Raw genomic sequence first — 12,801 nt, 5'->3', positions numbered from 1 at the left:
GGCTTTCTTGTTGGCCCTGGTGCAACGAGAGGGAGATCGTGGCTGTTCATCATCAGCTTCATACAGTAAGTCTCTTCCTCTTGTCTGCTTTCCTCTTCTTCTCATGGCTGCTTCTTAGATGCTGTAGTAGACAGTAAGTTTGGTTAGTGTTGAAACAGAAAGAAGGATAGAAAAGTTATGGTTTTGATTACCTTTGTATACCCTCTAGCATTGTGTCCAGGTTCACCACAGTTGTTACATGTCATTACCCTCCCTTTCCTTGAATGAGACCATTGTCCTTGCCTATTAAGTTCCTCATTTTTTTCTCTTGTTCTCTTAACCTTTGGTCTCCCAGTCATCTTTACCAAAGGTGGTGGAGCCATGTACTGTGAAGGTTCAATTTTTCAGAACTTTTCTCCTCTTACTGGTTGTAACTTACGTGAGTAAATTTGGAGATAAGTCTCTTTGGTAAGGTACCAATGAATCTGACTTAGTCCACTTTCTTGTGCAATAATGCACATATTGCATGAGGACATGGAATGCCACAAAGATCCCATGCCTTGCGGGTACATTTCTTTAATATCAAATTCACAATGTGCCCGTCACTACTTTCAGTCACCTCATATCCATGGGCTGCACTGCCATTAACATGACACTTCAATGCAATCCTCATGAATTGGTTGTACAACTCCATGGTTTTAGGACTGTATTCATTTCCCCATGACATCACCTCAGCTTCATGTTCAGTAATCATATTCATCACCTTGATTCTAATATCCTCAAGCATCTTAATGATTGGCTTGTTCCTTGCTTGCAAGATCCAAGCATTGAATGACTCAGTCAAGTTGTTGTCTACAACTTGGTTCTTGCAAACACTATCAAAGAATGCCCTACTCCAACATTTTGGTGGATACTTCAACAAATCCTTCACAGCTTCCTTTCCATCATCATCTACTTGACTCATATTCTTTATCTGATCTTTGAAGTCCTCTTCATAAGTACTGCATGCAGCCCACCAAAGCAATTTTTTGAATTCACCAGAGCCCCATCTCTTGCACCAATTTGCTTCTATATGTCTTACACAAAATCTAAAGTGTGACTCTAGAAGAACAGTTTGGATTGAGTCAATCAACCCCTACAAAAAACAGTAGATAACATCAGATAACAGTACAAAGAAATCAACAAAATAACTGAAAATAACAGTACAAATAAACAGTACATACCTTCTGCATATATGATATAAATGTGATCCCTTCACCCATTTTCAGGTCTAGTGAAGTCTGTAGGTAACCTAAGAACCACTTCCAAGTAAGTTTTGTTTCTTTGTCAACAATAGCCCAAGCCAATGGATAGAAATGATTGGCAGAATCTTGACCAACAGCCACCAACAGCTGACCTTTAGCCTTCCCTTTCAAAAATGTTCCATCCAATCCAATGAAAGGCCTCAAACCACTCTTAAAACCAGACTTCATTGCTTGAAAACAAATATACATCCTTAAAAATCTCCTTTTACCTTCTTCAAGAGCATCTTTTGATAAGTTAATTATGACATCACTCCCAGGATTGCTAAGTTTCAATTCATTGGCATAGGCAACAAGCTTATTATATTGATCTGTAAAACTACCTTCAAGTTTCTCCAAAATCATTCTCTTTGCCCTTTTGCACTTAGATTCACTAACATTTATATTAAATGCATCTTTCAAGCTTGCCCTAATCTCTTTAACCTTTATTTTGGGGTTATCTTGCAAGCCTTTTTTAAAAGTAATCAGCTATTGTATTTGCATTAACTCTTTGATTTTCAAATGCAGGTTCACATGTGTGCTCATGCTCTAAAGTCTTGAATTTAACCCCACCCCCTGAAGAATCCTTAGATATATGGCAAACAAAGGGGCAGTCACCAACACAGATGTACCTAAGCCTAGTTGGGTCACTTTTAACTTGCTGCAAGTCATACCCATTTGCAAGAGAATACATGTTGATCATTTTCCTAGCTTCAGGTATATCTTTAAATGTCATTGACCTATCTAACTCTTTATAGTCAGTTAACTTATCATTTATGACCCTCCTCTTTTGTAAAAAAAGTTGCTCCAAATCATCAGAACTTAATTCAGGAGAATCAGAATCAGTAGCAAAATTATTTTCCTCACTTTCATTATCACTACAATCAGTAGCAGCTTCAACTTCTACTATGTGTGACTCACTGTGAGTGGCTATATTAGGTACATCAAGTGCAGGTTCACAGTCTTCTACAACAAACAAATTAATAACATTGCACTGTCCATTAACAAGGTCCAATAGAGTCCTAATCCCAACATCCCCATCTATTTCATAATATCCACCACCAGGACCCTTTACTATTAATTGCTGCACCCCTATATACCCAAACTTTGTATCAAATTCATCAACTAAATCAGCATAACAGAGCAAGTCAGAGTCAAAACCTTTATTGATGTGCACATACTTCTCTTTATAGAGTGGGTGTGACTTACTACTCCATTCCCCACCATGATGAAAAACTAACTCAACTAGCACCATCTATAAAAGGCTGCATAGTAACCATGAATAAAGTTATTACAGCCTACCATAGTAAATGCATAAAGAAGTAAAAAAAGACAAGATGTACAGAAATAATAAATAAACATGTAAAGGAAAGCTTGAATAAATAAAACAGTTTGATAAATAAAGGGAATAAGTACAGGGGTAGATGAATAAAGAAACAAAATTGAATGAGGTACTACGATAAAGAAAGGGACACAAGCATGTATATGGGGGACCACATAATAAACTATCAAACTTAGAGTCCCACCACAATAAAATAAGGACAAAACATATATGTAAGAGACCCACATGAGTATCATCTTCAAAGTAAATGCAGCTGAAACATGGGACCAAATAACAACAAGTCAGCTATTAACAAATAGCTCAAATCCTTTTTCAGTTAAAAAACCCTAACCGACCCTTCTTTAAAAAAACAAAAGGGACCACACATACTTCGAATCCTAAACAAGAGAAATGTCTTCTAAAATAAGTACCAATTATCATCAATTCCACCAATATACCCTAACCGACCAGTAGAATCAGACAAATAATTAGGGTATAAAGGTGAAAGTCACATGCAAACACAAACAACGACAAAAATCCAGTCAATATCTTAGACAAGAAACACCCTAAATGACAAATCACATATATGAGACAAGAAAACCCTAAACCACGAAGCATAGTCTAAAAACCCTAACTTTAACATAAAAGAAATACGAACCCTAAGACAAAAATGCTTCATTTATAAACAACAACCATATGAAACTAGTAGAAAAGTTCAGCTTTTGGGGGAAAATCGTACCTTGGACAGCATTCAACACTGAAAAAATCAAATTTTCTTTTAAACCTTCCACACTCTTCTCTCTCGTTTCTATCGAAGTGATGAAGACTAAATGACACTCTTTGCTAATTTGGACGGGTCTATCTTATTTATTTAGTGGGCAAACGGGTCATAGGTCACGGGTAAGAGACGGATAGTAAATGGGTGTTGTGGGGTTTTAAATTGGTAGGCCCGCTGATGTGGAAGCTGACATGGCAGCTGACTTGGATAAAATTCATGTGGTCAGCTACCACAGTGTATAGACGTTAGGGTTAGGGGTATTTATTCAAAGTTCATTAACGGTAGGGACAAGAATGGCCCAAAAGTATAACGGGTGGCACAAGCAACCAATAAACAATAGTAGAGGGATAATTTTGACCTTTTTCCCAAAAAAAACGCATGATAAAATGTCATATATACTATTTATATATTTATATTTGTGATGACCCGATAGGTCATTTTCAGTTTTAGCCCTTTGTGTTTCGAAACCTCGATTAGACCCGTTTAGCCATCTTCGATTTGCGTGCACAGTCCGCGTCTTTTTCCGGAAGGTTTTTATGTGAAAAATTGATGAAAATGTGAAATTGTGCTTTAAAACACATTTGAGTTGACTTCGGTCAATATTTTGAACAAACGGATCCGGATCAGTGTTTTGACGGCCCCGATGGGTCCATATCATAATTTGGGACTTAGGCGTATGCCCGAAATCGAAGTCAGAAGTCCCTAACTTGATTTAATGTGATTTGTTGAAAACTAGAAGTTTAAAGGTTTAATGAATTCCTAAGCTTGACCGTAGGTTGACTTTGTTGCTAACGGGCTCAGGTTACGATTCCGTAACTTGGTATAGGTTCATTTCAGTATTTATGACTTATCTGCAAAATTTGGTGCAAAATGGAGTTATATGACGTGATTTGAGCGTGCGATTGAAAAATGGAAAGTTCTTAAGTTTCTTTGAAAATTTCATTTATTTTGGTGTCCGCTTCGTGGTTCTAGGTGTTATTTTGGTATTTTGATCGCGTGAGCAAGTTCGTATGATGTTATTACACTTTTGTGCATGTTTGGTTTGGAGCCCGAGGGGCTCGAGTGAGTTCCGAAAAGGCTACGGAGTGGTTTTGGACTTAGAGGAGTAGCTGATGCTTCTTTGCTTCTGGTGTTACTTGTAAAGCGAGGTATGGCTCGCAAATGCGAGCCTCACTTTTGCGAAGGATACTTCACATTTGCGAACATGGGTTGGCTGGGCAGGACCCGCATCGGCGGACTTAACAGTGACCGCAATTGCGATCCAAGAGTCGTATTTGCGACTCAGCAGTTCTCGAGCAAGTTTCGCATTTGCGAAGTAAGAGTGCGCAATTGTGGAGGCCGGGTGTTCGCAATAACTACAGCCGGATAAAAGAGGGAAAAACGGGATTTAGCTTATTTCTTTCAAACTCTCAACCTTAAATATCATAGAGGCCATTTTTCCAAGAGATTTTTCTTCCTTAATACATTGGTAAGTGACTTTGATCTTCTTCTTTTCAATTACCCATTACATTTCATAAGATTTCAACATCAAATCTAGTATTTTCATGGTAGAAATTAGGGATTTGGGTAGAATTAGAATTTTTTACAAATTTGGAAATTTGACCTCGAATTGAGGTCAGATTTCGAAATAAATTATATAACCGGGCTCGGGGGTGAGGGGTGATCGGGTTTTGGCCCGAATCTCTGGTTTTGACCAAGCGAACATGGGGTTGACTTTTTCAATAATGATCTAAATTGAACTTCTTTCAGTCGTGGGTAGTTTTTTAGGCTTATTTTGAAACGTTTATTAATAATTTGGTTGATTTGGTTGATTTGGAGGCTTGTTTAAAAGGCAGGGTCGTGGTTGAACTTTGAGTTGATTATGGAGTGAGGTAAGTGTTGGGTTTAACCTTGATTAGAGGGAATAGGAACCCTTGAGCTATGTGCTATGTGAATTACATGTGTAGCAGTGTATATGTAAGGTGACGAGTGTATATACACCATCAAATTTCATATTTTCTTGCTTTCTCGTATTTCATTGGTTACCTTATTCCATGTCTTAACAGTTACATTACTTACTTTTCCTATCTTCATTGCTTCATAGTATATCTTATTTCATACCTTAATTGTTACATGCGTATTTGACTTCCATGCCATAGTTGCTACTTGCCATTTAGCATTTCTTGTATTAAATTCTTCATCCCCTCCCTGATTTCATATTTATTTACTACTTGTCTCTATTTGTTTCCCTCATATATCTTAATTGTCTTATGCCTTGTTGCCTTATAGTTTCGTATTAATTGTTGCCTTCGTTGATGTAGTTTCACTTTTGTGAATTGTTAAAAGGTAGATACCATTGAGTTGCTAAATCTGACATATCCGAGTAGTACGAGTCTCTTTGGTTGTCGTGTTATTCTCCTTTGCTCGTACATTTGTCTCGTAATGTATGGTTACTTGTAAATCTTGATTATTGAGTTACTATTCTTAACTGAACTTGTTTGGGGAGTGGGTTGCACGTCGCAATGGAAATTGAAAGAAAATAAATTGAAAAGGCGGAATAAGGACGGGCTATGATGTTGACAGATAATTATATTGTGGGATCGGGTTTCGCGCTGCAATGGATTGTTTAAAATTTATATTGTGGGATCGGGTTGCACACCGCAACATATTGATAAAAGTAACAATTATTTGTGACTGTTGGATTGGCCTCAGTTGTTGAGATGAGTTACATGACTGGTTATTTAGGAGTCTCTGCTAGTTGATTCTGAGTCCGTTGATATGAATTGCCTGCGTTACTTCTATTCCATCTTTTCTGTTATTATTATTATTATTATTATTGCGTACAGGTTAATGTAAGTAACCCGCCTTAGCTTTGTCACTACTTCGTCGAGGTTAGGGTCGACACATACATGGTGCATGGGGTCGGTTGTACTCATACTATACTACGCACTTCTTGTGTAGATACCAGAGTTTGTCCCAGCGGCGTACCGTAGATTTGGTCTAATCCAGCTACCTAGAGGAGACTTGAGGTATAGCTACGCAGCATCCGCAGTTCTGAAGTCCCCTTTTACTTTTTTTAACTGTTCATTTGATCAGACAATCATGTTTATGTCAGACCATTATTTCTAGTATCTTAGACGCTCATGTATTTGCGACACCAGATTCGGGATTTGGATTTAGGCACTTATTATTTTATTTACCTTGTTTCAGACTATTCAGTTTCCTTTATTGACATCATATTTGAAACTTGTTAAAATTGGTTAATAATTATATCTAATGTTGGCTTGCCTAGTGAGTAAATGTTAGGCGCCATCATGGTTCGAATGGTGGGAACTCCGGGTCGTAACAATATTATTCCAAGTTAAAACTATATGTATACATTTGGTGTAATACATGTATACAATTAATATAATATTTTTACATATTCAAATAAAAACGTCACATGTATTGTTTTTATGCTTATACTATACCAAAAATATACCATATATACCCTTGAACTTAAGCCCTGTGGATGAAAAGGATCACGAGTTTTATATATGCAAGAGAAATTGCTTGTTATTGCAATGTGAGGGTAATTGGTGGAGTTAGGATACTGCTGCAACACTATAAGTTCTAGTCCACACAGTTCAGGATGTATTTTTTTTGGTAATTAAAAAACTTTTATTAACCAGTAATATTTACAATGCTATGTTCAAGCTTAATCTAGACATAAGCCCCAGATTTTAGCCATTCAATTCATTGTCCTCATGACAAACTACTATACTACTAGGTATGACATCTAGCTGCACACTAGGATAGTAGTTAAACTCCATCAATCTTTGTTGTAGTCACAACTTAGTAGCTCCTCGACCATGCACATCTTGTGTTATTATTTTACTTAGCACTGCTGCTGTCGCGCCCCCTTTTTTTCTCCTCGCGGAGAAAGATCCGGGTTTCGATATTTCATGGGGGATCGACTCGTTTCCTTTTGGGAATTTGGTATTTTGAAGAGTCGCCACCTAACGGATTATGGTGCATTAGGGCACCTAGACTGATTAACTCTTGGATTGGTTTGCATTACCAGAGATTTAGGGTAAGGGCTCGAAATAACCCTGAGGGGACGGTGTTAGGCACCCCTCTTGGTCCACAACTGTGGGTCCCGGCCGAACTTACACTTGTGAATTAGTCCATTAACAAATAAGTAATTGAAACATATAATTGCAAATAAAGCGCGTTGGATATTATATGACTCAGATAATAAGACAAAGGGGTTTTGAACAAGTTATACAGAAAAGTAAAGTTTTAGGCAAAGGGATTCAGGGAAGGAGGGGTCCTAGGTTGGTTAGCCTACAGGATCACCCCACGCAATGCCCGGTAAACACTCCTCAATGAGGGGCTACACGTGACATTAGCGCGTAGTCATCATATCCTGTTCTACCCAAGTCCCTCCCCTTGGTCATAGCCTAGAGCGTTCTAATTTCCTTGACAATATCCTATGCGTGCACTACCCGTCCATTCCTTGTGGTCCTGGAGGTATTTTAGGACCTCTAAATCTCGGCAGTTCTAGACAACCCCCTAAGGTGTTTAAAAGGAGAAAATTCTAGGTGACAGGCAAGAACACGTAGGACTTAACATATAAAGGCAGGAAAGAAGCAGTTAAGAGGCCCAGGTTTACCTCCACAAATAATGCACATAAGCAGCATGTCTTAAACACAGACAAGAGGCATTTTATTAGACATGATCCTAGGGCATGATGTCCAAGTGAATACCAAAACATAGTAGAGATGCATCTTTGTTTTATAAACTCAGAAGCAGGGGCCCTAATCAGTTTGCCTACTGATTTTAAGGCTGTAAGTTGTTAAGCAGTGAACACGAACGAGAACAGTTTCCAGTTTATAAGGGTTGGTTACCTAAGGCTTTCCTAGGCATGGGATTATGCACGATAGTTACAGAGTCATTAGCAGTTCAGAAGTCGTTTTGCCTAAGAGCATGCTGTTTTAGGTGTTACAAAAATACAAGGATTATTACCAGTTTTATTTAAAACAGGATAATCAAATGTGAGATTGTTTTTACATCTTTCATAATCAGTAATTTACACTAGGTGTGACTGAGCAAGTACGAATGAGATCCTAAAGCATGGTATCTAATACGCACATATAAATGCAGAATGACTACAGGATACGCAGAATTCCTAAAGCATGATTTCTAAATGCCCAGAAAGTTACAGCATGATTTTAGGATGTGCAGGAGCAACAGTTTTATGTTAATGATGTTATTTAGCCTAAATCAGGATTTCTGAGTGATAAAAGTAATGTCAAATGAGATGCTGAAACAGTAAACCTAAGAACATGATATCTAATGCATGACATGCTTGGAATGTATCGGTCCTAAACATGGATTCTACTGCATGTATGGGAAATGTAAACCTAAGGCATGGTTTCTACCCATTGATTTTGATAACATATATGACTACCCTCCCCTTTTCACTATCCATCCCCAGTATCTGTTTACAACAAATTATTACATACCAATATCGAATGAATTACATAAGTAGATAAGAAAAATAAGAAGTTACACTATAGGGAGCCTACAAATAGGCCCAGATTTCCAGAATTTCCAATGCCAAATTGCCTCACAGCCTTTTATATAATCCGGGTGTCCCAGAGTTCCCTAAGGACCTCAAGGGATCCCGGGCAGTGCTCACACCCAGATTTCATAGTCATAGCGGAGTAAGTGCAGTGTGGAAGGGCCAGCTCTGATGTATCAGAGTTCATAGGGATCCCTAAGCAGTCACACATTAGAGGGGCAGAACTTAAAGCCTAAGAGTAGATGTGAGAGTGCTTGACATAGTTTTGAAAAGATTTAAGCAGGAGAACAGTTTAAAAAGAGACTTGTTTGAAATAGTTTTGTAAAAACAACAGAAGGAGTTATTCAATAAGACAGTTTTGAAAAGAGAGTAGAGTAATAAGCAACAGTCCAAACACAGCACCCAAAGCAGGTTCATACACAACCAAGGAACATAGAACCAAGGCAGGTTCAGTAGCCACACACAGGGGTAATGGGATTTGAGGACACATAGAGCACATAGTATACAGGAGCATAGCAAGTTCTTGTGGGGGTTTATGGGATTAGGGGGATAGCTAGTGGGACCAATATAGTATGAATTTCAAAACCAATCATAGAATCAGACATTTCAAGTGACAGATCAGTTTGCAAGGTAAATGCACATCAAAACTGGATAACAATTAGACAAGCATTCAAAACAGGGTAGAGTCACATTGAGACAAACTACCAGGGTAGAACATGTTCTGAAAAACCCTAAGAGGGTTAGACTAGCACGCTAGATGAAGCAATAATGTAAACATGTAAATTACATGTCGAACAACAGAACCATAGATAGAAACAAATTAGAAACATGATAAACTGAAGCAGTAAAAGAAACATATTGGTTTTGGGACTTGAATCGAAATCAGAATATACCAGTAAAGAAGATAGTAAACACAAAGTGGAGGATAAGAGAGCGCAATAATTAGCCTTGGCTCACAGCCGGCTAATTCAAGACAGTAGCAAGTAGCAAAGAAAGAAAGCAGAAAGCTTTGAGTGTGAGAGATAATTTTTCGAACCAATGTCCCTGTGTTGTGTTAATGAAAGAGCAGGGTACATATAATTTTAAAAACAGGCAGCAAATAAGGCAGGAATCATAGTTCAGCAGTAACTAGAACCTTGTTCAGAGATGTTTTTGCTGGTATTGACTCAGATTTAGATGCTCAAGTCGAATTTGGAGCATTCCAAAAACTTGGAGATCCAACTACAAAAAGACAGGCGACTATAGCAATATGTACCAATTAGAATCAAATCAGCATAGGTACTTCCCTTAATTAAGGAGTTAAGATTCAAACGGTAATAAGCAGTGATGAAATCATGTAAGATTGAACATGACACATAAGGAAATAAGGATATTATAGAGCATGTAATAGAGGCTAGGTTCGACAAATTCTAATTAAGAAAAATGTCTAAGAATCAATTTGACAGCATAATCAACCACAAAATAAGGGAAGAAAATATTTAGAGGTTGAAATCAGTAGGGTACAGAATATACCAATCACAGGGAATCAGGGATTCCCTTAGAAGGTAACAATGAACAAAGGAAAGTATCACAACTGAACGAAGGAAACATAAGACATACAAGAATAGGGTAAAAGAATCATATAAATCCGGGATTCAAGGTAAGAGATGGTACTGATGAGAGGAAACAACCACAAATTTTCTGGGAATAAACACATAATAGGCAGGAATAGTCGAAGTCAAAAACCTAACAAGCAAACATAGGGTAAAAATCACAGAATCACAGAATGTTCATGAGAAACATATAGATTAGTTGAACATATTATCAGAAACAAACTCAGAAACCCAGGATTAGAACTAGGAAATTTAGGGTTTTCAACATAATGAATCAGATAAAAGGAAAAACTTAAATAAACCGTTTAAACATAGTAAAAATCATAGAATAAACTACTAAAAATAAGAGGAAAAGTCATTTTTGAAAAGGGGTCAAGAAACCCTAGTTTTGAAGATGAAGAGTTGTTTTAGGAAAATGGAAAATCTTTAAGGAAAATAGCAAAATAACTCATAATATGCCCAGATCTATTACAGATCTAAGAAAATCAAGAGCTAGTAGTTAGGGTTCCATAGAGACAACCCAGAGAGAAAGAGAACCGGCCTAGAAACCACAGGTCTAAGCCGGAGATGGTAGAATCTTACTCGGACGGCCATGGACGGCCTGAGAATGACATAAAAACTATGGGAGGTGAGTGAATCGCCTTCTGGTTCCTTTGAGGACCTCAAGGCAGCAACAACCGGCATAGAAAGAGAGCCATGGGGCTGGTGATGGTGGTGAGACCACCATGGTAACCGGCAAGGCGACGACCGGTGAGAGGAGCTAGGTTTAGCAGAGAGAGTCTTGAGAGAGATGATAGATGTAACAGCGGTGGAAATGAAAGCAAATGAGAGGATGGGAATGAGGGTTTGGGGGGTAGTCTTTTAGGTTAATTATGGAAAGGGGGATCTGGACCGTTGATTAGAATTGATCAACGGTCCAGATTGGATCAGGGATTGGGTCGGGTAGTTTGGTGGATTGGGCTTGGGGTTTGTCTCTTTTAATTAGGTTTGGGGTTGGTTCAATTAAGGCTAGAATTGAAATGAAAATGGCTATTTGTTAAATACCCAATTAAATTAATTAAAATAATTTGTAAAATAGCTAATAATCACAACAATGAATTTCATGCGTGGAAAATAATTTTAAAATTATTATTTAGTATTTTAAAAATACAAATGACTAAGTCTTGGTAAAAATAGTACAAGATTATATGCTTGGGCTATAATTGCAATGTTATTGCAATTGTAGCCAAACGATGCCAATTTGGCCAATTATGAAATAATTTGGTTTAAATAGGACCATAAATAATNGTTGAAGCTTTCTATAATCCCATGCATACCCTACAACCGCTAACACTTCTTGTTGGGATCAACTCATTGTTGTCATTTATAATCACAGTCATGACCCCCCTTCTTTGGGACACATTGTACCGTTGAAGTCCATGAACTAGCAGAAATGGGTGGATAACCCCAGCATCCAACCACTTGATGACCTCTTTCTTGACAATCTCTTGCATGGCCTCATTCAACCTTCTTTGATGTTCCACGGAGGGTTTTGGCGTCCTCATATTTAGAGGTTGAAATCAGTAGGGTACAGAATATACCAATCACAGGGAATCAGGGATTCCCTTAGAAGGTAACAATGAACAAAGGAAAGTATCACAACTGAACGAAGGAAACATAAGACATACAAGAATAGGGTAAAAGAATCATATAAATCCGGGATTCAAGGTAAGAGATGGTACTGATGAGAGGAAACAACCACAAATTTTCTGGGAATAAACACATAATAGGCAGGAATAGTCGAAGTCAAAAACCTAACAAGCAAACATAGGGTAAAAATCACAGAATCACAGAATGTTCATGAGAAACATATAGATTAGTTGAACATATTATCAGAAACAAACTCAGAAACCCAGGATTAGAACTAGGAAATTTAGGGTTTTCAACATAATGAATCAGATAAAAGGAAAAACTTAAATAAACCGTTTAAACATAGTAAAAATCATAGAATAAACTACTAAAAATAAGAGGAAAAGTCATTTTTGAAAAGGGGTCAAGAAACCCTAGTTTTGAAGATGAAGAGTTGTTTTAGGAAAAATGGAAAATCTTTAAGGAAAATAGCAAAATAACTCATAATATGCCCAGATCTATTACAGATCTAAGAAAATCAAGAGCTAGTAGTTAGGGTTCCATAGAGACAACCCAGAGAGAAAGAGAACCGGCCTAGAAACCACAGGTTCTAGCCGGAGATGGTAGAATCTTACTCGAACGGCCATGGACGGCCTGAGAATGACATAAAACTGTGGGAGGTGAGTGAACCGCCTTCT

At 37.7% G+C, this 12,801-nt stretch overlaps 1 protein-coding gene across 1 annotated transcript; it reads right to left on the bottom strand.

Moving 5' to 3' along the window:
- Positions 1-469: 469 nt before the first annotated feature.
- Positions 470-1,625, bottom strand: LOC109242450. The gene is made up of 2 exons (XM_019409304.1): positions 1,203-1,625; positions 470-1,114 (listed from the first exon to the last, which is right to left on the bottom strand). The coding sequence occupies exons 1-2, from the start codon at positions 1,623-1,625 to the stop codon at positions 470-472; spliced, it is 1,068 nt and encodes a 355-aa protein (XP_019264849.1).
- Between the last annotated feature and the right edge of the window lie 11,176 nt (positions 1,626-12,801).

The sequence above is a fragment of the Nicotiana attenuata genome, unplaced genomic scaffold, assembly GCF_001879085.1.
Source record: "Nicotiana attenuata strain UT unplaced genomic scaffold, NIATTr2, whole genome shotgun sequence".
NCBI classification, from domain to species: Eukaryota; Viridiplantae; Streptophyta; class Magnoliopsida; order Solanales; family Solanaceae; genus Nicotiana; species Nicotiana attenuata.
Note: the sequence above shows the minus strand (reverse complement) of the source record. Positions and strands in the feature narration are given on the sequence as shown.